Here is a 25097-nt window from a genome sequence, read left to right as displayed (position 1 = left end):
CCCACAACCAACGGGATACCTAACTACCCTTCATGCTGCTTGGATACAAAAATAAGACCTTTTCTTCATCAACTCCTATTCTCAATCATGACCAGTAAGTTGGGGCAGGATTGTTTTTTCCCTCTGGGTCCTGAGGTGGGTAAAAAGTTTTTAACCTCCCCAGGCCTTGTTTCAACACTGAGGTAGGAATTCTCCTGCCCTGCCGACCACGGGAATCGTAGCGGACAGGGTGGATGTGGGGGTTCTGGACCATGAAAACGTTCATTGACCTTGGATGGGATTCTCCAGCTTTGAGGTGGGCACGGCCAGAGAATCAGACTTTGCCTGGTGCTGCCTGGCCAGGAGGCAGGGACAGGACTTTGGGTGGCCAGAGTTCACCGCAGGAACAATTGCTGGCAATCGGTAAATGAGAGGGGGAAGGGGGAGGAGAGGGAGGGACGGGTAGGGTCAGGGGGAGGGGAAGGTGTGGCAGGACGGGTGGGGTGGTGGCATTGGGGAGGGAGGGAAGTGGGGGACGTGAGGGCAGGGGTGAAGGGTGAGTGGGGTGGGAAGGATGGGGGGGTGCGTGAGGGCAGGGGTGAGGCGGGGGGAGGGGAGGAGGAGAGGGGGAGGGGAGGGGTCCGAAAGCAGATTGTGAATGGGCTGGGGAAAGGGAGGCCTGGGGCAATAGAAGTCTAAAGGTCTCCTCGTGAGCCTCACAGAACCCCCAATTAGAAGATTTTGTTTTCTATTGAAAACTTACCTTGCTGGCCGTTCTTCTGGTGTCTGATCCAACTCCCTGGCAGGTTTGTCCTGTCAGTCACCCTGCTCAGACCTTGGATATCAATAGCAGATGATTACCATTCTACTCGGATCCCGCTCTGAACACCTAACGAGGTTTGGGGTGGGCCTTTCCACTGGCTGCAAATTAAAATGGCAGTCAGTCAGACCGGGGGTGTAAAAGAGTATGTCGAGCGTTTGATTTCAGTCACCCCTCCCCGCCCCCCCCCCCCCCCCCCTCACTGCCTAGTTTCTGCCTATTTGGGTGGTGGGGCAGGTGGAGGCGGGGGGGGGGGGGGGGGGAGGAGGGTGGGGGGGGGTGGTGGGAGGGTGCGTGGTGGAGTTAAAATCGAATCCAAAAGGCTTGGTCACCATCAGACTGGACTGGAACATAGGACTAAAACGGGCCTACTTTGAGAAAACTGAGATTGGACATTTATCGATTAACCGTAACTTCATTTTGCCCCGCTAAAGGAAATATTTCACCAGAAGATATCCCCTGATGTTCGGTTTAGAGAAAGGGGGGGGGGGTATCATATTGCACTGAGTACATTTAACAGGCAGAGTAAGCAGCAGATTGGTAGAGCAGTGTTTCTGGCTTCAAATAAGATTACTGCAGTAAATTAAATCCACTGACATTTCATCCTACCAATCTTGTCTGAAGATTAAAAGGACATTAGTTATGCAGCCCTTACAGTTCAGTATCCCTTTTCCAGAGTCCTTTCTAATCCACTCTGAAAGGCACTGAAAATAAATGTGTATTTTCCCCTTACAAGTTCTAATTTCCATCAGATGCGAGTTTGAACATTCTTACCATAACTCTGCCAGTTAGACAGAAATCAATGATTCATATAACTTAAAAATGAATTTTAATGGAATTAAGCAGTCTGGCTCTTGAAAGATGGAGGGGGCAGCGGGGTGGACAGTGTGGAGTGATGGAAATCTGTGCAGTGACATAAGGTAATTGGTTAACGTTGATTAGAATTGATCAGGGGAAACGATTTGTGTGCTGAGGGAAGTTGATGCCAAAATGAACTGCAAATCTGGTTTCAATCCTGAGGTAATACACTCACAGCTATTGGGGAAAAGAAAATGAATTGCGGTCTTCTTTGAAAGAGGAATTCTCCTGCCACCGCTACCCTCCCCCCCGTAGTGGAATGTCGTGCCAGCACTGTTTGCCACTGAGCTAGGTGGCTGGTACCTGCCGCCCCCGAGGGTCCACCCGCTGCAGATGGTGTGGACAACATGAACCAGGACAACAAGAATTTGGCAGATGAAAACTGGGGAGGATTGTGTTGACGCTTTTGCTCAGTCGGGCGCCCTCTTCTCTCAGTCAGGAGGTTGTCAACTCAACTTCCAGGACTTGAGCACAAGAATCTGAACTGACCCCCACGCAGCACTGAAAGAGTGTTACACTATCGGAGGTGACGCCTTCCAGCTGAGACCTTGGATCTGCATTCTCAGGTGAAGGGGCTGGGATTTGAAGAAGAGTAGGGGAGTCATCCTGATCAATGTTTATTCCATAATCATCTCAACAAACAATGATTATTGGGTTATCATCAGAGAAAAATCACAGAATCCGACTGTGCAGAAGGAGGCCATTCAGCCCATCAAACCTGCACCAACAACAGTCCCACCCAGGCCCTATCCCCATAACCCTATGTATTTACCTTGCTAATCCCCCTGACACGAAGAGATAATTTAATGCGGCCAAACCACCTAACCAGCACATCTTTGGGCTGTGGAAGGAAATTGGAGGAAACTCACACAACACGGGGCGAATGTGCACACTCCAGTCTGAGGCCGGAGTCGAACCTGGGTCCCTGGTGCTGCGAGGCAGCAGGACTGACCGCTGTGCCACCATGCCGGTTATTATGAATATCAAAAAGTTTATTTGACTCTGACAAACATCCTGATAGTACAAGTGCCCTTATTTTGTTAGGTTCTCGTTGAAGCATTGTTCTTACAGATTACTTTTAATCTCCTGACGGAGAATGACAGAGCCCAATTGCTAAGGAAACTACACTTTGTTGCCATAAACACAGCAGTATTTCAAGGCAATGCTGCACTTTGGGAAACTCCACACACCAGCGTCCATGCTTGAGACCTGGAAGGCGGAGACGTTCACGACTCAATGACTCAATTCTGATCCACTATTTGGGGTTTGCCAGCATAGCAGCTTCAGGCAGCAGAAGTGTTTTATAATTGCGGAAGAACCACATTTTGAAAACCACTTAACCTCCTGCAGGGAACTTGGTTTTCAGTATGGTTTTATGTTTGAAAATTACAATAGGATTTAATTTTGTTCCAGTGGCCGTGCCGACTAGCGCCACTGTGAATCGCGTCTTCTCGTATCCTGTGGGGGCTTTCAATAGAATTGTTTGCAAACCTTTCCACTCCATGGTTGGGTTGCTGGATGTATCGGAATTCATGGATATTTCATCCTTGTTGTGCTGGTATGATTTTATGGGGACTTGTGTTTTTTGCTGCTGTCTGATGGTGAATTGCTGGAATCAACAATTTGGGCAACAAGGTCTTTTGGTCACAGAGTCGTGGAGCAATGCAGTACAGAAACAGGTCCTTCAGGCCAACCGATCCGTCTCAACTATGGTGCCCTCCCAGCTAGTCCCAATTGCCTGCATTTGGCCCATATCCCTCTAATCCTTTCCTATCCATGCACTTATCCAAATGCTTTTTAAATGTTGCTGTTGAACCTACCTCAACCGCTTTCTCTGGTAGCTCATTATACACGCATCACCCTCGGCATGAAGAAGTTGTCCTTCAGGTCCCTTTTAAATCTTTCCCCTCTCACCTTAAACCTATGCCCTTTGGTTTTCAATTCCCCTTCCCTGGGAAAAAGACTATGTGCGTTCATTCTATCTATGCCCCTCAAGACTTTATACACCTCAGTAAGTCATGTCTCATTCTCCTGTATTCTAAGGAATGAAGTCCTATTCTGGCCCTATATCTCAGACCCACAAGTCCTGGCACCATCCTCATAAATCCTCTTTGCATTCTTTCCAGTGTATCAATGTCTTTCCCGTAACAGGGTGACCAAAACTGTACACAATACTCTGATTGCGGCCTCACCAATAACTTATACAATTGTAACATAATGTCCCAACTCCTATACTCAATGCCCTGACTGAAGGCCAGTGTGCTAAACACCTTCTTCACCACCCTGTCTATCTGTGATGGTGCTTTTGATGAACTATACAATTGAAGTCCTCGGACCCTCTGTCCCTCAACACTCCACAGAGCCCTACCATTCACTGTATAAGTCCTACCCTGGTTTGACTTTCCAAAATGCAACACTTCACAATTACCTGTACTGAAATCCATTTGCCAATCCTCGGTCCACTTCCCTAACTGATCAAAGTCACCCTGTAATTTTTGATAATCTTTTCTATCAATGGTACCTTCTGATTTAGTATCATCCGCAAACTTACTAACTATGCCTATTGTACATTCGCATCCAAATCATTTATATAAATAATGAATAACAAAGATCCCAGCACCAGCCCCTGGGGCACCACTAGTCACTGGCCTCCAGTGCGTGAAAAAAAACCTCAGACCATCACTCTCTGCTTCCTACCATTGAGACAATTTCGAATCCAATTTTGCTAGCTGTCCCTGGATCCCATGCGACCTAACCTTCCAGACTAGTCTGCCATGTGGGACCTTGTCAAAGGCCTTGCTAAAACCCACATAGACGGCATCTACTGCTCTACTCTCATCCATCCTGTTGGTTACCTCTTCGAAAAAAGATTGATCAGACATGACTTCCCACGCACAAAGCCATGCTGACTACCCCTAATCAGACCTTGGCTATCCAAATGTTGGTAGATCCTATACCTCAGAATCCCCTCTGGTAACTTCTCTGAGCGATCTTGGTCTTCTGCCACAACACTAGACATTCACGTTCCAATAAATTGGCTACACCAGCTAGCATTTGGACTGAAATATTTACTGGAGTCAGGGTTTGATTTGGCCCACTTCAGTGAATATGTACACAATGCATTTCTGATGCCGATTCTGGCTATTTGAAAGATCCTATTCCGATACATTCTTCCCAAAATCAGGCCAGTGGCTGTTCCCCGTTCTCATGGATCATACGGTCCTGGGCATCATCTTCAGAGTGAATTCCTTCTTTTCCATTCTCGAACCAGATTTTCACTCCATCACTGCAGCATCGTTAGTTGAGTTAGCAAATTTAGTTTGAAACTAGCTTTGTACTTAATTCAACCATTTCTGTTCATTGTTCATCATGCAAGTTCTGCTCTGTGTGGGCGTGCCCTAAACTTCTGTGCATCTTAACAATGTGGTTTGTTTCATAGAATCTCTATAATGCAGAAGGAGCCATTCAGCCCATCAAGTCAGATTGACTGAATATGACTGAATATCTTACCCAGAGCCTCTCCCTTGCACCCCCCCAAACATTTACAATGGCTGATCCATCTGACCTACACATCTTGCGGCAATTTAGCATGGCCAATCCACTTAACCTGCACATTTTTGGAGTGTGGGATAAAACTGGAGCACTGGGAGAAAACCCACGCAGACATGAGGAGAACGTGCAACTCCACACAATCACCCAAGCCAGGAATTGAACCGGGGTTCCCGCCACTGTGAAGCAGCAGTGGTAATAGAGGATGAGAAAGGGGACCTAGTGGTAGGGGATGGGGATATGGCTAAGGTATTGAATAACTTTTTTGTTTCTGTCTTCACGGAGGAGGACGTGAATAATTTGCCGGGTGTTAGCGATGGAAAGGTGGTGGGACTGGAGGGTCTCAATGACATTACTGTTACTAGAGAGGCGGTGCTCGACAGACTGGAGGGGCTGATTGTGGACAAGTCCCCAGGACCGGATGGAATGCATCCGAGGGTTCTGAAAGAAATGGCGGAGGTGATAGTGGATGCCTTGGTGGTTATTTTCCAGATGTCGCTGGATTCCGGGGAAGTGCCGGATGATTGGAAAACGGCTAATGTTACGCCGTTGTTTAAGAAGGGTGCCAGGCAAAAGGCGGGAAATTATAGGCCGGTTAGTTTAACGTCTGTGGTAGGTAAAATGTTAGAATCCGTCATTAAGGAGGAAATTGCAAGGCATCTTGAAGGGAATTGCTTGATAGAGCAGACGCAGCACGGTTTCGTTAAGGGGAAGTCGTGTCTGACAAATTTACTGGAGTTCTATGAGGATGTGTCTAGGGCAGTGGATAGAGGAGAGCCGGTGGATGTGGTCTTTCTGGATTTTCAGAAGGCGTTTGACAAAGTACCTCACGAGAGGTTATTGCAGAAGGTCGGGGGACATGGAGTTGGGGGTAGGGTGTTAGCGTGGATAGAGGATTGGTTGTCAAATAGGAGGCAGAGAGTGGGGGGTCAACGGGTGCTATTCGGATTGGCGGATGGTGACTAGTGGAGTGCCCCAGGGGTCGGTGCTGGGGCCTCAGCTTTTTACCATTTATATAGATGATCTGGAGGAGGGAACCGAGTGTAGGGTGTCGAAATTTGCTGATGACACCAAGACTGGGGGAATGGCAAATTGTGCGGAGGGTGTGGAGAGTCTGCAGAAGGATCTAGATAGGCTGGGCGAATGGGCCAGGAAATGGCAAATGGAATTTAATGTTGGCAAGTGTGAGGTGGTCCACTTTGGTAGGAATAATGGTAGGAAGGACTATTACTTACGTGGCGAAAAACTGCAGCAGGCGACGGTGCAGAGGGACCTCGGGGTCCTTGTGCGTGAGTCGCAAAAACTCAGCTTGCAGGTGCAGCAGGTGGTCAGGAAGGCGAACGGGATGCTGGCCTTCATAGTGAGGGGGATTGAATATAAAAGTAGGGAGGTCTTGCTGCAGCTGTATAGGGCATTGGTGAGGCCGCAGCTGGAGTACTGTGTGCAGTTTTGGTCGCCGCACTTACGCAAGGATATTTTGGCCGTGGAGGGAGTACAGAGGAGGTTTACTAGGCTGATACCGGAGTTGAGGGGGTTGAGCTATGAGGAGAGGCTGAATAAACTAGGCTTGTACTTGTTAGAGTTTAGAAGAATGAGGGGAGATCTCATTGAGACGTATAAGATGATGAATGGGATGGATAGGATAGAGGTGGAGAGACTCTTCCCGCTCAAAAAAGACAGTAGGACTAGGGGGCACAGCCTCAAGATAAAGGGGGGGCGGTTTAGAACGGAGTTGAGGAGGAACTTCTTCACTCAAAGGGTGGTGAATCTCTGGAATTCTCTGCCCGTTGAAGTGGTGGAGGCTGCCTCGCTAAATATTTTTAAGACGCGGGTTGATGGGTTTTTGATAAGAGAGGGGATTAAGGGTTATGGGGAGAGGGCGGGAAAGTGGAACTGAGCCACGACAGATCAGCCATGATCTTATTGAATGGCGGGGCAGGCTCGAAGGGCTGGATGGCCTACTCCTGCTCCTATTTCTTATGTTCTTATGTTCTTATGTTCTAATAGCTGTGCTATCATATCGCCCTATCGATTCACTTGTTCAGTCCTGTGCGTCAACTTATAAAGTGGGTAAGACATGCATTTCTGAGGTGAAAAATTGAGGGCAACTCCTAATACAAGTATAGTATTTCTTAGCAGAAAAGAGGGGTCAACTTACACACTGGTTATTTGGGGAACCTCACCTGGGGCTGGTTGTGACCCATTAGCAGCAGCAGAATTGTATTCAACCACAATCTGTAACCTCACGGCCCCACGTTGTCCCCAACTCGACCACAACCATCAAACAGGTGGACCAACCCTGGTTCAATGGGGAGGGCACTCAAACTTGCCAGGTGCATAGGGGCACCTGGAAAGGAGGTGGCAACACGGTGAAGCTACAAGTATGCCAAACTGCGCAAGAAACAAGCAATAGGCAAAATAGAACAATCTCACAACAAAACCAATCCGATCAAAGCTCTGCAGTCTTGCCCCATCCAATTATGAATATTAGTGGTTAATTAAATGGGATTAGTGTGAGGTTAGTGGTGTTATTGTTAGTGCAGCTTCGATGGGCTGAAGGGCCTTTTCTGCACAGTAAGACTCGATGACGAAACAAGATGAGACGGCTTGAAAAAATAAAGAGACATATTAAGGAGTGCCTTAAAGACTATATAAGAAAAATAGAATAACCCTTCATAAAACAAATTAGAGCAATTTGATGATAGATTAAAACTCTGTGATTCCCCTGCTTGATCTGAATTAAGAGGAACATGACTTCATAGAATCATAGAATCTCTACAGTGCAGTAGAAGTGCCCATTGAGTCTGCACTGACCACACTCTCAACCAGGTCCTATTCCCATGACCCTATGTATTTACTCTGTTAATCCTCCCGACACTAAGGGCCAATTTATCGTGGGCAATTAACCTAATCGGCACATCTTTCAGACTGTGGGAAGAAACCATAGCACGTCCAGGCAGACACGGGGAGAACGTGCAAACCCCACACAGACAGTGACCTGAGACCGGAATTGAGCCTGAGTCCCTGGCACTGTGAGGCAGCAGTGCTAACCACTGCGCCACCGTGCCAACTCGATCGGAGAGTAATGTGCAACATCCTCGAGAAATAGATGGTGCTTTTCTTTGTGCATGACCGTCTCGGGGATAATTCCAATTTTATGTTTTTTTTAAATGATGTTGGATTGTAATTTGGGCTCACGTGTCTGAGATAAAGCCTGACTAGCCCACTAGCAGGAACAGGGTGCTAAGTGTGAACAGCAGCTGTTGTTTGTCCTTTCCCTGGGAAAGCATTAGTAGTCTGCAGGCTTTATATCAGATTTATTTGTCAAAATCCCCACAGTAGTGTTCGCAATGTAACAGTGCTGCAGTGAGTGGACATTTACTGTGAATTCTGCTGTTAGATAATCATTGTGTGTGGCTACAGCTATCAATGCATTGTATAATTTTACACACACAGTGATTCTCTTTATTTACAAATAATTGGTGCTTTTTTTTTGAAGCAATAATTTATATTCTAATTCTGCTGTTACTTTTATATTTTTCAGTTGCAGTTAATTTGTTATTTATTACCTCCTCTGTGTTATAATTATTGTCATAAATATTTCCAAGCAACCATTAATGTTTCCTGAAGGGTCCTCATCCATCTTTTTTATTGTTTACTACCCGATTACTTTTCAGCAAAGGCCTTGGCTCCATCCCTTTATACATCCCCCACCACATCGCAATGAATTTCAGGATGGCACAACACTAAGTTCTTCACCCACCTTCTTCTCCTCTACGTTCGCTTCTCTGTCGAGTGGACCCTTTCACTGTGGGCCACCATTGTGGGTCTACACTGTGGGCCATCCTTGTTCAAGTCATAGAATCTTAGAATTCCCACAGTACAGAACGAGGCCATTTGCTCCATTGAGTCTCTACTGACCACAATCTCACCCAGGCCCTATTCCCGTAACCTCAGATATTTAGGGTCAATTTAGCATGGCCAGTCAACCTAAACTGCACATCTTTGGGAGGAAGCCAGAGCACCTGGAGGGAACCCATGCTGACACAGGGAGTATGTGCAAACTCCACACAGACAATGACCCAAGCTAGGAATTGAACCATGTCACCCATACTCAGGTCCCCTCCCTCACTATTTTCTCCAGTATATTGATGTTGTTCCCTGCTCTCAATCTGAACTGGAAAATCCCAACATCCATCACTTCCCTCCCTTCATATGGTCCATCTCTAGTTCTTCCATTCCCTTCATCAGCTTTACTGGTTCTGTTTCAGGGGATAGTTAATATTTAGTTTAAGCCCACTGACACCCACTGTTATCTCAAGTGCAGTTCTTCACACACTGCTTCCTGCAAGGACATCATTCCATTTTCCCATTTCTCTGACTCCATCACATCTGTCCTGATGATGCAACAACCCATACCAATATTTCTGCTGCATTGACACTTCTGGTCTGTATGACTTCATCGGAATTTCCCCTCTCCACAGATACCGCAATTGTTGAGAGAGGAAGTTTGTCATGTGGATCAGAAACATTGGGTGGAATTTTATGGCTTTGCTTGTCCTGAAACAGTAAAATCCCACCTAAGGTCAATGGACCTTCATAAGGTTCGCCGCCGCCCATCGCCCGCTCTGATTCCCATGACGGACGGGGTGGTAAAATTTAATTCTGTTTCTCTCTCTGCACATGCTACATTTGTTGAGAGAGGAAGTTCATCATGTGCACCAGAAATGTTAACTCTGTTTCTCTCTCCACAGATTAATCCACAGAGTGTGCCAGACCTGCTGAGTCGTTCCAGCATTTTCTGTTTTTGTTTCAGCCTCCGCGGTCATATCAAAATTTGGTATGACTCCTGCTCTGCCAAAGGAACTAAAAAGATTGTGAACGTAGTCCAATCCATCACGCAAACTAGCCTCCAACCCATTGACTCCGTCTACACTTCCCGCTGCCTAGGCAGAGCAGCCAGCATAATTAAGGACCCCTACGCACCCCAGACATTCTCTCTTCCACCTTCTTCCTTTGGGAAAAAGATACAAAAGTCTGAGGTCATGTACAAACTGACTCAAGAACGGCTTCTTCCCTGCTGCTGTCAGAGTTTTGAATGGACTTACCTAGCGTTCAGTTGATCTTTCTCTACACCCTAGCTATGACTGTAACACTGCATTCTGCACTCTCTCGTTTCTTTCTCTAGGAACGGTATGCTTTGTCTGCACAGCATGCAAGAAACAATACTTTTTACTGTATGTTAATACATGTCACAATAATAAATCAAATCAAATCAAAATCAAGGTAATCTGCTTTGATCTGTGTGTGACCTTTTCCAGTTCTGATGAAGGCTCACTGACCTGGAGTGTTAACCCTCCACAGATGCTGCCAAACCTGCTGAGTGTTTTTGACATTCTCTGTTTTCATATTCAGATTGATCCCGTTAGGTTACTTCTTTGAAAAAAGATCCCTGTTGCCGTCTATTGTGTGGCTCTGTCTAACCACAAAATGGTCACCCTCTGTGTGAATCCTTCTGTTTGAGCAGCTGTGCTCCACGGTTCATTCGCAATTGCTGCTCCCAAAAGATACGCGATCAGAAAATTTTATGAATGTATCCAGTTGGGAGAAAGACAAAAAGGATCAACATTGGGAAGATGTCACCAGAGAATCCCCACAGTGCAGAAGGAGGCCATTCAGCCCATCGAGCCTGCAACAACAACAATTCCACCCAGGCCCTGTCCCGTAACCCCACATATTTACCCTGCTAATCCCCTTGACACTGAGGGGCAATTTAGCATGCTCAATCCACCTAACCTGCACATCTTTGGACTATGGGAGGAAACCGGAGGAAACTCACACAGACACTGGGAGAAAGTGCAGTGACAGTGACCCAAGGTTGGATTTGAACCCAAGTCCCTGGCGCTATGAGGCAGCAGTGCCAGCCATTGTGCCACTTGGCAGCAAGAATTATGCTCATAATGAGAGATGCAGATTGCAAACCAACTCATGCTCTGACAGAGTCATCCAGACTTGAAATGTTGGCTCTGTTCTCTCAGTAAGAAGTCTCACAACACCAGGTTAAAGTCCAGGTTTATTTGGTAGCAAAAGCAAAAGGTGCCCTTTGCTGCCAAATAAACCTGTTGGACTTTAACCTGGTGTTGTGAAACTTCTTACTGTGTTTACCCTCGTCCAATGCTGGCATTTCCACATCTGTTCTCTCTCCACAGAGGCTGTCACACCTGTTGAGATCTTGCAGCATTTTCTGTTTCTGTTTCAGATTTCAGCATCCTCAGTATTTTGCTTGTAGCAGATTCTGACCTAGTTGATTGCCTGTGAGGATGTGTCTAGGGCAGTGGATAGAGGAGAGCCGGTGGATGTGGTCTTTCTGGATTTTCAGAAGGCGTTTGACAAGGTACCTCACAAGAGGTTATTGCAGAAGGTCAGGGGACATGGAGTTGGGGGTAGGGTGTTAGCGTGGATAGAGGATTGGTTGTCAAATAGGAGGCAGAGAGTGGGGGTCAATGGGTGCTATTCGGATTGGCGGTTGGTGACTAGTGGGGTGCCCCAGGGGTCGGTGCTGGGGCCTCAGCTATTTACCATTTATATAGATGATCTGGAGGAGGGAACCGAGTGTAGGGTGTCGAAATTTGCTGATGACACCAAGATTGGGGGAAAGGCAAATTGTGCGCAGGGTGTGGAGAGTCTGCAGAAGGATCTAGATAGGCTGGGCGAATGGGCCAGGAAATGGCAAATGGAATTTAATGTTGGCAAGTGTGAGGTGGTCCACTTTGGTAGGAAGAATGGTAGGAAGGACTATTACTTACGTGGCGAAAAACTGCAGCAGGCGACGGTGCAGAGGGACCTCGGGGTCCTTGTGCATGAGTCGCAAAAACCCAGCTTGCAGGTGCAGCAGGTGGTCAGGAAGGCGAATGGGATGCTGGCCTTCATAGCGAGGGGGATTGAATATAAAAGTAGGGAGGTCTTGCTGCAGCTGTATAGGTCATTGGTGAGGCTGCAGCTGGAGTACTGTGTGCAGTTTTGGGCGCCGCACCTGCGCAAAGATATTTTGGCCTTGGAGGGAGTGCAGAGGAGGTTTACTCGGCTGATACCAGAGTTGAGGGGGTTGAGCTATGAGGAGAGGCTGAATAGATTAGGCTTGTACTTGTTAGAGTTTAGAAGAATGAGGGGAGATCTCATTGAGACGTATAAGATGATGAATGGGATGGATAGGATAGAGGTGGAGAGACTCTTCTCGCTCAAAAAAGACAGTAGGACTAGGGGGCACAGCCTCAAGATAAAGGGGAGGCGGTTTAGAATGGAGTTGAGGAGGAACTTCTTCACTCAAAGGGTGGTGAATCTCTGGAATTCTCTGCCCGTTGAAGTGGTGGAGGCTGCCTCGCTAAATATTTTTAAGAACCGGGTTGATGGGTTCTTGATAAGAGAGGGGATTAAGGGTTATGGGGAGAGGGCGGGAAAGTGGAACTGAGCCACGACAGATCAGCCATGATCTTATTGAATGGCGGGGCAGGCTCGAAGGGCTGGATGGCCTACTCCTGCTCCTATTTCTTATGTTCTTATGTTCTTATGTAATCTGGACACTGGAGCTGTAATAGTCATCTGATGAGTTGAAGTTGAAATGTTTCAATAAGAACTTCTTCATGTGGGCATTCCTGCAAGAGAAATGACAATGAATTAAAGATGAATTCAACAGTGTTCTGAGGAAGTGCCATCATCGACCACAGATCCGTGTTTCTCTTGGAAGATATTGTTGAAGGAGTCTTGGTGAGTTGGTGTAGCGCATCTTGAAGAATGGATGGTACATACGGCTATCACTGTACATTGGTGATGGACAAAGTGAATGTGGAAGGTGATGGATAGAGTGCCAGTCAAGTAGACTGCTTTGTCCTAGATGGCATTGAGCTCCTTGGGTGTTATTGGAGCTACACACAACTAAGCAAGTGTAGGGTATTCCAACACACTCCTGACTTACTGAGACTTGTAGATGGTTGACAGGCTTTGGGGAGTCAGGAGATGAGTTATTCACTGCAAAATTCACAGCTTCTTAATGTAGTCACAGAATTTATATGGCTAGTCCAGTTCAATTTCTGGTCAATGGATGTTGATACTGGGGCAACTCAGCGATGATAAGACATTGAATGCCTAGGGGAGATGGTTAAATGTTCTCCTTTTGGACATGGACATTGCCCAGCACTTATGTGGATGCAATTTGCCACTTGTCAGCCCAAGCCTGAACGTTGTTCATGCCATCTGTGTATAGATATGAACTGCTTCAGTATGTGAGGAATCGTGAGTGGTGCCGAAAATTGTGCAATCGTCAGCAAACGCCCCCACTTCTGACCACATGATGGGGGAAGGTCACTGATGAAGCAGCTGAAGATGGTTGGACTTCAGATACTACCCTGAGAAACTCCTGCAGTGATGTCCTGAGACTGAGGTGATTGACTTCCAACCACCATAACCATCTTCCTTTGTGCCGAGTATGACTCCAACCAGTGGAAGATTTTCCCCATTTACTCCAGCTTTGCTCGGGCTCTTTGATGCACACTCTCTTGAATGCTGCCTTGATGTCCCGGGCAGTGACTCTCACCACACCTCTGGCATTCAGCTCTTAAGTCCATGTTTGAACCAAGGCTGCAAGAGGTCAGGAGTTGAGTGGCCCTCGTAGAACCCAAACTGAGAGTCAGTGAGCTGAGTAAGCGCTTTTGATAGCACTGTTCATTATCCCTTCCGTCACTTTACTGATGATCAAGATGGGGGCAGTAAATGACCAGGTTGCATGAGTTCTGATTTTTGTGTAGAGGACATACCTGGGCAATTTTCCACATTGCTGGTTCGATGCCAGCATTGTAGCTGTACTGGCTAGGAGCGCAGCAATTTCTGGAGCACAAGTCTTCATTGTGATTGTCGGAATGTTGGCAGGGTCCATAGCCTTTGTAATATCCAGTGTCTTCAGTCATTTCTTGAAATCATGTGGAGTAAATCAAATTGACTAAAGAGTAGCATCTCTGATGCTGTGACTATCAGAAAGAAGCCAGATAAATCATTCACTCGGCTCTTTTGGCTGAAGAGAACTGGAAATGCTTCAATCTTGTCTTTTGCACTGATAAGCTGGACACTCCTTAGTTAGTTGTTTAATTGTCCACCACCATTCATGACTGGGTGTGACCAGGACCGCAGAGCTTAGATCTGATCTGTTGCTACATATGCTGTTTTGCAGGCAAATAGTCCTGTGTTGTGGCTCCACCAAGTTGACACCTCATTTTCAGGTATGTCTGGTGTTGCTTCACTTAGACAGTGCGGTGGTCACTCCTACTATCACTGTCACGGACAGATGCGTCACAGCAGGCAGGTTGTTGAGGATGAGGTCAAGTATGTTTTGCCCTCTTGTTAGTTTCCTCACCAACTGCCACAGACTCAGACGAGCTGCTATGCCCTTTAAGACTAGGCCAGCATGGCCAGTCGTGGTATGAGAGAGTGACTCTACGTGATGGACATTAAAGTCCTCCACCCAGAGTACATTCTGTGCCCTTGCCATCCTCAACACTTCCTCCAAGTAGTGTTCAACATGAAGGCATACTGATTCACCAGCTAAGGGGGGCAAGTAACAAGAGACTTCCTTGCCTGTGTTTGACCTGGTGCCATGGGACTTCACAGGTTCCAGAGTCCATCTTAAGAACATCCAGGACAACACTCTCCCACTGTACCACCACATGCTGGGTCTGCCCTGCCGGTGGAGCACGACACTATAGTTAAGAAAGCCCACCAACTCCTCCTTTCTCAGAAGAGTTAGAAAATTCTGCATATCCACCAAGATTCTCACCACCTTTTACGGATGCACCATAGAAAGTATTCTTTCTGGATCTATCACAGCTTGGTATAGTTTGTGCTCTGTCCAAGGCCGCAAGAAACAACAAAGGGTTGTGAAGGTAGTCCAGTTCATCATGTAAACCAGCCTCCCATCCATTGACTCTGTCTACACTTCCTGTTGCCTTGGAAAAGCAGCCAGCATAATTAAGGACGCCACACAGCCCAGACATGCTCTCTTCCACCTTCTTCTGTTGGGGAAAAATATACAAAAGTATGTGCCGATTTTCTGACCAGTACTGTACCAAAGCCCACCCACCACCCCCACCGACTAGCCCCATCAGGCCACGCATTTATCGTACCCAATGCACCTAACCAGCACATTTTTTGGACTGTGGGAGGAAACTAAAGCACCCAGAGGAAACCCACGCAGACACTGGGAGAATGTGCAGACTCCATACAGACAGTGACCCAAGCCGGGACCTGGGTCGCTGGCGCTGTGAGGTAGCAATGCTAACCACTGTGCCACCGTGCCGCACCACATTGGGGCTATAGCATCTCTACAATGTAGGAGGAGACCATTTGGTCCATCGAGCCTGTACTGTGGGCTTTCCAACAACCAGTATCTTTTCTGAGGTGGAATCTGATTGACAGGTGGTCTGGAGCTGGGGTTCAGTGATTGACAGGGGGTCTGGAGGGGCGTGGCTCAATGATTGACAGGCGGTCTGGGGGCGGGGTTGAATCGAATTGACAGGTGGTCTGTGGGCGGGGTTCAGTGATTGACAGGCGGGTCTGGGGCGGTGGGGGTTCAGTGATTGACAGACGGTCTGGAGGCGGGGTTCAGTGATTGACAGGCGGCATGGGTGGGGCGGGGCTCAGTGATTGACAGGCGGTCTGGGGGTGGGGTTCAGTGATTGACAGGGGGCCTGGCGTGGTGGGGTTCAGTGATTGACAGGCGGTCTGGGGGCGGGGTTCAGTGATTGACAAGCAGTCCGGGGGGGGCGGGGTTCAGTGATTGATAGGCGGTCCGGGGGGGGCGGGGTTCAGTGATTGACAGGAGGTTCGGGGGGGGGGCTCAGTGATTGACAGGGGGCCTGGCGTGGTGGGGTTCAGTGATTGACAAGCAGTCCTGGGGGGCGGGGTTCAGTGATTGATAGGCGGCCCGGGGGGGGCGGGGTTCAGTGATTGATAGGCGGTCCGGGGGGGGGCGGGGTTCAGTGATTGATAGGCGGTCCGGGGGGGGGCGGTGGTCAGTGATTGATAGGCGGTCCGGGGGGGGGCGGGGTTCAGTGATTGATAGGCGGTCCGGGGGGGCGTGGTTCGGTGATTGACGGGTGTGGGTGGGTGGGTCTCCGGCTTGGTGGGGGGAGGGGAAAACAGGCGACGGGCGCCGAGTCCACGAGAGGAGAGTGGTGGCAGCGGGAGGAGAGCGGCTGAGCTGCGGCTTGTTTCCCCCCCCCGCTTTTTATTTATTTATTGTCGGTGCTGCAGGCCGCTTCGAGCGGAGAAGGTTCGGGACATCTCCCCCCCTCTCCCCAGGAACCGGGATCTGACTGAGGGGGAGAGACAGAGAGACACAGAGCGATCCCCCGGGCCGCGGCACCCAGGGAGGGAGTGGGAGAAAGAGGGCGGCTCTCCTCAGCCAGGGAGCGGGGTGTGAGGAGGGGGCGCGATGGAGTGAAGCAGCCGCCCCCCACCTCCTCCTCCTTTCCTCAGCCTCAAGAGCCGGCTGCTGGCCAGCCTCGCGGGGGGGCCCCCGATGGCGGCGGCGGTGAATTACTCGCCCCCCTGGTGGGTGAACCTCCTGCACCGGCTCCCGCACATCAACATCCAGCTGGAGACGGTGAAGAGCGAGTTCCAGCCCGAGGACAGGCAGTACCAGGAGGTAAGGCAGGGCTGGGGGAAATATCCCCTCGTTGTCTGGCTGCACACAACCCCAAACTTCCCCTCCCCTCCCCCTCCCCTTTCCCACTATCAATAATCACATTTCTGCTTCCACAAACCCCTTCTGTTTTTCCCCATCCAATACCGAGAGATAAGGCTTTAATATCCCCTCATTGTCTGGCTGGAGACAACCCCAGGCAAAGTTCCCTTCTCCCCCACTCCCTTTCTCACTTTTCACTCACCATCAGTAATCACTTTCCTGCTTCCACAAACCCCTTCTGCTTTTCCAATACTGAGAGATAAGGCTTTAATATCCCCTCCTTGTCTGGCTGGAGACAATCCCAGGCAAAGTTCCCTTCTTCCCCTTTCCTCACTTTTCATTCACCATCAATAAGCACATTCCTGCTTCCACAAACCCCCTCTTTTTATTTTCCCAATCCAATGCCAAGAGATAAGGGAGGGCTTAGGAAATATCCCCTCGTAGTCTGGCAGCACAGGACCCCAAACTTTTCCCCCTCTCTCCCCAGTTTCCACTCACCATTAGTAATCACATTCCTGCTTCCACAGACCCCGTCTGTTTTCCCAAGCCCAGTACCAGTGGGTAAGGCTTTAATATCCCCTCATTGTCTGGCTGGAGACAACCGCAGGCAAAGTTCACTCTCACCACCAAGAATCACATTTCTGTTTCCATCAACCCCTTCTGTTTTTTCCAATCCATTTATCCAGGCGATAAGGCAGGGCTTGGGAAATATTTCCTCATTGTCTGGCTGGAGATGACCCCAGGCAACGTTCCTTCTCTTCATCTTCCTTCCCCCCACCGACTTTCCACTCTCACTATCAATAATCACATTCCTACTTCCACAAATCTCTTCTGTTTTTCCAATTCTCCTCTCTGCCTGCCCCCCTTTCCTCCCTCCCCTTTATTATTACTGGAAATCTTTTATTTAATCGTGTTAAAAATGTGTACTTGAGGTTACACCGGTGGCAGTCAAGTGCAAATCTTTGTTTATCGTGTTAAAAATACGTACTTGAGGTTACACCACTTGAGAAGCAGTTTTCTGTAGATAATTACTCCAACTCCGGTTTCCTTCCCCGCTAACTCCTGAAAATGCTGGTGGGTGGGTAGTTAAATCAGTATACACCCTGACAGGACTTCAGCATTAGAATAGTGATGTGATAAAATGTTCTTCAACCCAGTATTAAGTGAAAAATTAACACTTTATCTGTACCAGACTGTGAAGGGTACAAAAATTGTCCAACGTGACAGCATGACACTTATTGTGTCTTTGAGATCTCTCTTAAACCCCCTCCTCAATTTGCGCTGTTTCTCCCCTGCAAACAGATGAAACATTTTTTTCCTCTCCCCAGAAGGAAGAGGGAAGGAGTTGTAGGACTGGATGGAGGGGAGGGGGTTTCACATAGACGTTTCTTTTTTTTTGGAGCTGGCAAGTGATTTAAGAGGAGAAATTTCAAAGTGAAAGGGTGTGTGATGGGTGGATTCCCTGTCACTGGGCTGAGGGAATGTACAGCTCTGAGGCAGATAGTGCAGGATTCCAATTTGATTGTAGGATCAGAAATGGATGACCAAAATGTGTACAACACTCTCTAATTGTGAATTTAACTGTGAAAGGGCTATTCAGTAATGTTTAAAAATTCCATTATTTTGGCTGTTTTTTATATAAAGTTAGACCTAATTTGATGGAACTTTTTTTTCTCTACTGCATAATGAACTTCGGTAGCTGCAATATTTATTTAATTGTCAATACGTGAGAGCAGTGACAAACTTTGGTGGACAGATGTACTTGTATGGTTTCATTTTCCCTACCATTTACCGATGCATGTTGAAAACAATCAATTTTAACGTGATGGTGCTGGTCAAACATAAAAACTCGAGGGGCAAAAAGTAGTTCTGTCCATCAAGATTTATCCCTCCAGTCTCCAACTTGTGTTGATTTGCCTTGAAATTTACTCCCACTGCCAATCCTTGAACCTTGTGGGTTAAATAGCTTTTTCCAGGCATAAAATCTAGATTGAAAGAACCGAGTCTGTGATTGTAGTGTTGGAGGTTTATTCAATTCAAGTGGGCATACTGTTTTAAAAAAAAATTCTCATGCCCACAATTGCATGTTACTGAAATCCAGGTGGAAGAAAACAACCCCCCCTCCCCCTGGGTGTATCTGTGTGAAATGGTGGACATGTAAAATGTTTGCTTTTCTAAAGCCCCTGTGACTATTTTCAGCACTCAAAATGGAAAAATTTGCTGCTTATCGTGCACGTCTCAGACGTGGGTATATTGCTGTGTTTGCTTGTGCAATGATTTGCTTTACAAAAGCACATAAAACTACTGCTTATCTGTTTTGTTGTTGCAATTACTGTGGTTAAATCAGTGTGTATGTACCCTGACCGGGCTTCAGCGTTAGAACTGTGATGTGATCATTGTGGAAATATTTTTCCACCCTGTATTAAGTGAAAAATTAACACTTCACCTGTGCAACACAATGAAGGGTGCAAGCGCTGTCTAGTGAGTGCTTGACGGAATAGAGAATAATTGTATCTTAATTAAAATACTTTGTCTATAAATACTATATTGAAGCCGTTTTAAAAGCTGCGTCCCACTTACATTTGCAAGTACAAGTCATGTTTTTATAGTGAGTTCCCTTTACCTTCTATCTGAGTTATGGATTTAGAAATACAAATTAGTGAAGATGTCTTTGGCCAGAAAAGTCACATTTGAGCCAATATTGCAATTCATTGCCATACCACAGTGAATTTTATGCTTGATGTGTGGGCATGGAACAAGGATGTTTCAGGTAGTGGGTTGCATGTGTCAGGTATTGGTAAACCAATATTTAGCAAAGTGCAAGTGAGGGAAGATCCTGCTGACCAAAATAAATATTAGGATTGGATCCTGATTTAGTTTCATTCTGGAAAAACCTGGCTACTGTATTGGCAATGGTGCTGATGTTAAATGCTTATTGCCCACCTGAAGTAGGAGCAGTTCCACACTCTGCCATGTTCTCCGCAGTGTTTGACTGTGTTGTGTTGCTGCAGTCTGCATGCAATGGTTTCTACTCGAATGGTGCATAGCAATAGCAGTCAAGGAAGTTAGGGATTAGAAAAAACATTGGCTGTAAGAAGATTTATTTAAGAGAATTGCTGCCATCTTGTATATTGATTTTAATATAGAATTTAATTGGTGGGGAATCATAAAATATTTAATATCAGGCAAGAGATAATTCTCCAATGCAGTGAATTATTGTGATTTTCGTGATGAGTGAATATAGCCGTATTTTAGAGAAGATCGTACAATTTGCACTTTGTCAAGTGGGATATTTCTTCAAATCTGTTAGCTATTGCTCACGGGCTTATTATATTTAATATGGTGAACGACAAGGTGGTTTATTCTTGAACGTTGGTAAATTTTGATTGATTTACAGAGGAGAAGGTGTACCTACTGCCCCCTCATTCTGATTTTACAGTGAAGATCCTTTCTAATCATAGTTCTAGGATCTACTACAGTACCTAATTTAGTTTTGTCCATGGTTAAATTATTTTTACGCCCCAAGAGAGCATAATTGTTTAAATCTTCTTTCTCATAAAGCCACAGAGGCTCAAGGTGGGAACTTAAGTTTTGTGGTTGGGATTGTATTATACGTGCACAGTGTAGGTGCAAGATAGGGAGAGGAAGGTTTTCATATATTTAGTTAAATGGTAAAAGAAACAAGACTTCACAGGCTGAACATTTGGAATAAAAAAACCCACAAATGCAGAGCAGAGTCAGCATCTGTAAAGAGGCAAGTTTTTGGTAAGAGGTTGATTTGGTTCGGTTTGGTGGAGAACGCTGGTTTGAAAGGTAGCCCGAGTGGTTTGCACAATCTTAACTTTCTGATTTCTGTAGCTGTGCTCGTGGCTTGTTGAGGTTTGCTTTTGGGATTCTGTATTCTAAAAGCAGAATCCTCTGCTCTTTTTGTGAAGTGCAGAGTTGCAAATTCTAATTTCTGCACCAGTCCCAGAATGTGCACAGCTGAATCTTCTTTCCCTCCCTCCAACTGAAGTTACAATCTTGTCAGCAATGTGTTAAACCAACAGTAAAATGTAATTTTAAGTGAGAGTGGCGGGTACGGTATGGGTGAAATTATTTTTAACTGTCTCTACTTTCTGTGGTGTTGTTTCTGTCTGTCGTGTCTTCTGCTTCTATCTCTTCTTCCCTTAACTTTTTGCTGATCTTTTACAGTGGTTGGAGATGGGAGGGAGCCACTGGTTTTATGGGGAAGGGAGCCGCGACTATCTGGCTTGGACCAGGCGGTATTTCTGGGGAATTGTGGTCCTTGGTGGTTCCCAGCCCCAATCACGTGCTTTCTCCTGATATACCCTCACCCCCTCCCAGCTTCTCTCCCCATTACCATTGTTACTCCGTGCTTATGTCCTTGCTTCTATGATGATCCCCATCTCTTGCTCATTAAGCAACCTGTTCAATCCCTGTATTGTCTCTCTTCCCTCGCTGCAGTCTCACTCATCTCATATGACTTTTGCAGTACTGCTGATGAGAGACCAGAGGTCTCTTCACTCTCAAAACAGTTTCACATCCACTTCCAGTCTTCACATCCCTTCGCATTTTGAGTTTACACTTAAAATTTAACACCTAACAGAATGTTCTTTCTTTTGTATATTTTCTCTGTCTGTTTCTCATATTCTCTGAATTTTCAGCGACTGAATGGAATAATGGTGAAAGTATGTGCTTGAAGTCATAGAATAATCCTTACAGTGCAGAGGAGACTAGTTGGCCGGCCTGCCCCCCCACCACCACCGCCACCACCACCACCACCACCATTCCACATAGACAGTGACCCAAGCCAAGAATTGAATCCCTGGTGCTGAGAGGCAGTAGTGCTAACCATTGTGCCACTGCGCTTGCAAAAAACTTTGCAGACAGGCTGACGAAATTGGCCAATCATGGAATAAAGTGGACTATTTGGAAAAATACTGCTGTCTGTCTTACAATGCAATATCTTTAACGTTGAAAAGAACTTAGCACCATCGATAGAATAATACAGACACTTGGGAGTTTTGTTATTTCCATGTCATTCCTTATGTAGCAAATCTGATGTACAGAGCTAGACTTGGCCGCAACAGGGCAGCTAATGGCATCCGCCATTAATTAGACACCACTGCATCCTTCAGCTCGACATAGGTTATCCTGCAAAGTTGCTGAAATTCTGAGGTAATTGTGCAGCCAGGGAAACAGCATCTGGGATTTGAGTGAACAGGCAAGCCAACAAGGTTCCTTATTAACCATTGGGAATTGAGGATTAGGAGATAAACAGCTGAAGGATTGAGATGAAGGGTAAATTAGAAGGGGTGAATCCAGTATCAAATTAGGTACAGAAAACATAAGTGAAGAGGAAGGATGATTAATAGGGAGAGCGAGAGAAAGGAAAACAAGGGAAATGTAAGAAAATTTAAAATTTGACCTTTTAAATATTTTTAACGTTCAAAATCTGAAGGAATGAGATACTGCTCTTGTAATTAATTTGTCAGTTTATTAACAATTATCATGTCATTAAAGGGGGACTTGTTCTACTAATTACAGCCTTAAGTATATCTGTCGTGTTTAGTTAGTATCTGCCATGCAAATAAAGCAGCGTCATGACATTGTGTATCAGTGAGGTAGACATTTTGATGAAATTGATGAAGTGTAGCAACTTGGACAGTAACTTTTGGGTATTTAACTGTCTGGTTGATGTTGTGCACAAACAATAATGCGGGCCGTTAGTTGCAATGTTATTTTGGTAGCAAGCTTTAGTTACGTTTTTGTCTTTGTTCCAAATGTCCACAGTTTTGTTCATTCAGTTTTGTGTATGTTTCGGTGTCTATCTGCAGAATTTGTCTTGACTTGCAGAGGCGTTACATCAACAGAATTCTTCATGGGAGCATGACCCGCAAGATTTGGAAACTGATTGAAATGCTTAAAATTGTACTTTCGTTCAGAGTGGAAGAGCATTGATTACAAAATGTAATAAATGTGATGATGCAAATTTAATTCTCAAACGCTCAGTGACTTCTCCAGTACTTTACTACAGAGACAACACTTGTGTTTTCCAGTTTATTTGCAGCATGACCAGAGGGCATCTGGTAGAATGACTACAGCAGAGCTGGGATGAAGTGAGAGGACTGTGAGAAGAGTTCTACATACTGGAATTGATTCCAATGTATATTTTTCTTCCTGTAAATAATTAAGTTTGAATTTCTTAAGGATGAGTCCTGGAGTGTTCTTAATGCTAACTTATTATCATGTTGATGCAGTTGGGCAGGAATGTCAGCCTCAAGCACCATTTTAAAGCAGGTCCAAGATGGTATTTGTTCACCAGTTGTGACAGGTAATTTAGCTCTGGAACTTGAATTTTTAGAATTAAATTATCTGGGAGGGGCAAAGTGACATTTTCCATTTTCCATTTAAAGAAGTTGGGCAAATGTATGCATAGTACTAGTATTTATATTTCAACACAAACATAGCATTTATGCAAAGTCTGGTGCAATAAAATTACCAGGAGGATTTTTATTCCATGTAACAAATCTAATGTACGGCTCGACTTGACTAGCAGGGCATCTAATGGCACCTACCCTTAGCTGGGGAAAAGGGTGTGAGTGGTCCAGTGCCAATGATTTATTTTCTCTTTGTCTTAAAGCGCTGTAAATTAAATTCTTTCTTTGTCAAAAATGTGTATAATTTGTGACCAAACTCAAGCAAGGAACTAACATTAGTTTCTAGTCACAAGCAAGTCAATGCTTTGTGGTATTGTTTCACGGAGAAAGCATTCTGTTCCTGTACATGCATTGGAGAAATTTTAACAGTGGGCTATCTCCTCATTCTGCCTGAAAACCAAGGATCTTAAACTATATGCATTAGAATTTGTAGGTTTTTCTCCCTATAATGTTGGCTCTGATTATAAATGAAGAGGTTGATCAGTGTACTCACTCTTGTACTGAACAGTTGCACTAATATTTTCAAACGCATTTCAAGCTAGTTAGTATTGTACCAGAAACCTTGCATTGATGCTACCTTTGTGTTGGAATATAAATATTGAATACTGTAGAACAATAAATGAATTTTCCCAATTTTTCTCATTTTATGTATTAAAAACCTAACTTTGCCCTTCCAATATAAATTTAATTCTAGAAATTAAAATCGCTCAGTAGGTGCTAGCAATGGGATTATAAACTAAGGAAGCAAAAAGCCAAATGTAATTTCATCCTCAGTCTCTATTCCAGGAGTTAGGGAATTTTTGCCTGCTTGCAGAATTCAAAAGAAAATGGGCAGATAATGAAAGGAGAAACCAAGGGAGTCAAGCTTGTTGCCAGGAGAGGAAAAAAATGGGCAGTGAATGTTCTTTTATTTAACAGTTTATATTGAATGAAATAAAATGACCGTTGGCTGGGCCTGTTATAGATTTTTGACAATCAGAACTGGGAGTAAATAGCCTCCCTTTCCTCTCGTTTATACTCTCCCGGTCCCCCCCCAGCCCCAAACCCCATCATAACTTTGAAATATTAAAATAAATATCTGTGCTGGCAGCTTGTCTTCTGCAGCCTGACAAATACAAATTACTTCCAGGAATTCAGCTATGAACAGAGCCATCCTTGATGTTATTAAAGAAAATGGCTGTAAATATATGATGGCAGCACTAGGAGCAGGGATAAAAGAGCACTCAATTGACTAAGGTTGTTAAGCTGCGGCACATCTGAAAATAGCTGCATGAACTTTATTAAAATTTAAACTGTACGGTATTTTATAAACTTCAGTCCCATTTGGGTTTTGCATCGCTCTTCCGTAATGCATTTGGGTCAGATTTGAGCATAAAGAGCATGATAATACTTGATAGTTTAAATAAGAATGAGCAAGTGCAATGTTGTTGAGGTCCTGGCTCATATTGGAAAATAAAATGTCAATACTTAAGTTGATTATTCTCAATAATGTGTACAAGTTGGTGCAAAGCCTTGTAACACCAATAACTTCCATGATAAAATGAAAACATTGTTTCAGGTTGACCTCTTGTTCACAGCTAAAACATCACCTGAATCATTAACTCTGTTTCCCTTTCTGCGAAGCTGCTTGTGTTTTCAGTATGTGTATGTTTCATTCCAGCATCTGCAGTGTTCTGTGTTTAAGCGCTGACGTATAAAATATCTGTACGGGAGATAT

General features: G+C 45.6%; 1 protein-coding gene across 3 annotated transcripts in view; it reads left to right on the top strand.

Annotated features, from left to right (window-relative positions):
• Positions 1-16439: 16439 nt before the first annotated feature.
• ttyh3a (tweety family member 3a) overlaps positions 16440-25097 on the top strand; it is a 168545-nt gene continuing 159887 nt past the window's right edge. The window contains exon 1 of one of the 3 annotated variants that reach the window (XM_080206308.1): positions 16440-16898. In XM_080206308.1, the coding sequence (XP_080062434.1) occupies positions 16773-16898 (126 nt within the window). In that variant the 5' untranslated portion in view covers positions 16440-16772. The remainder of the gene's footprint in view (positions 16899-25097) is intronic. The other 2 variants (XM_080206310.1, XM_080206309.1) reach the window with 2 other exon arrangements.

Source organism: Carcharhinus amblyrhynchos, chromosome 18 (assembly GCF_965287045.1).
Source record: "Carcharhinus amblyrhynchos chromosome 18, sCarAmb.v2.hapA, whole genome shotgun sequence".
NCBI classification, from domain to species: Eukaryota; Metazoa; Chordata; class Chondrichthyes; order Carcharhiniformes; family Carcharhinidae; genus Carcharhinus; species Carcharhinus amblyrhynchos.
This window is presented reverse-complemented; position numbering and strand designations above follow the sequence as displayed.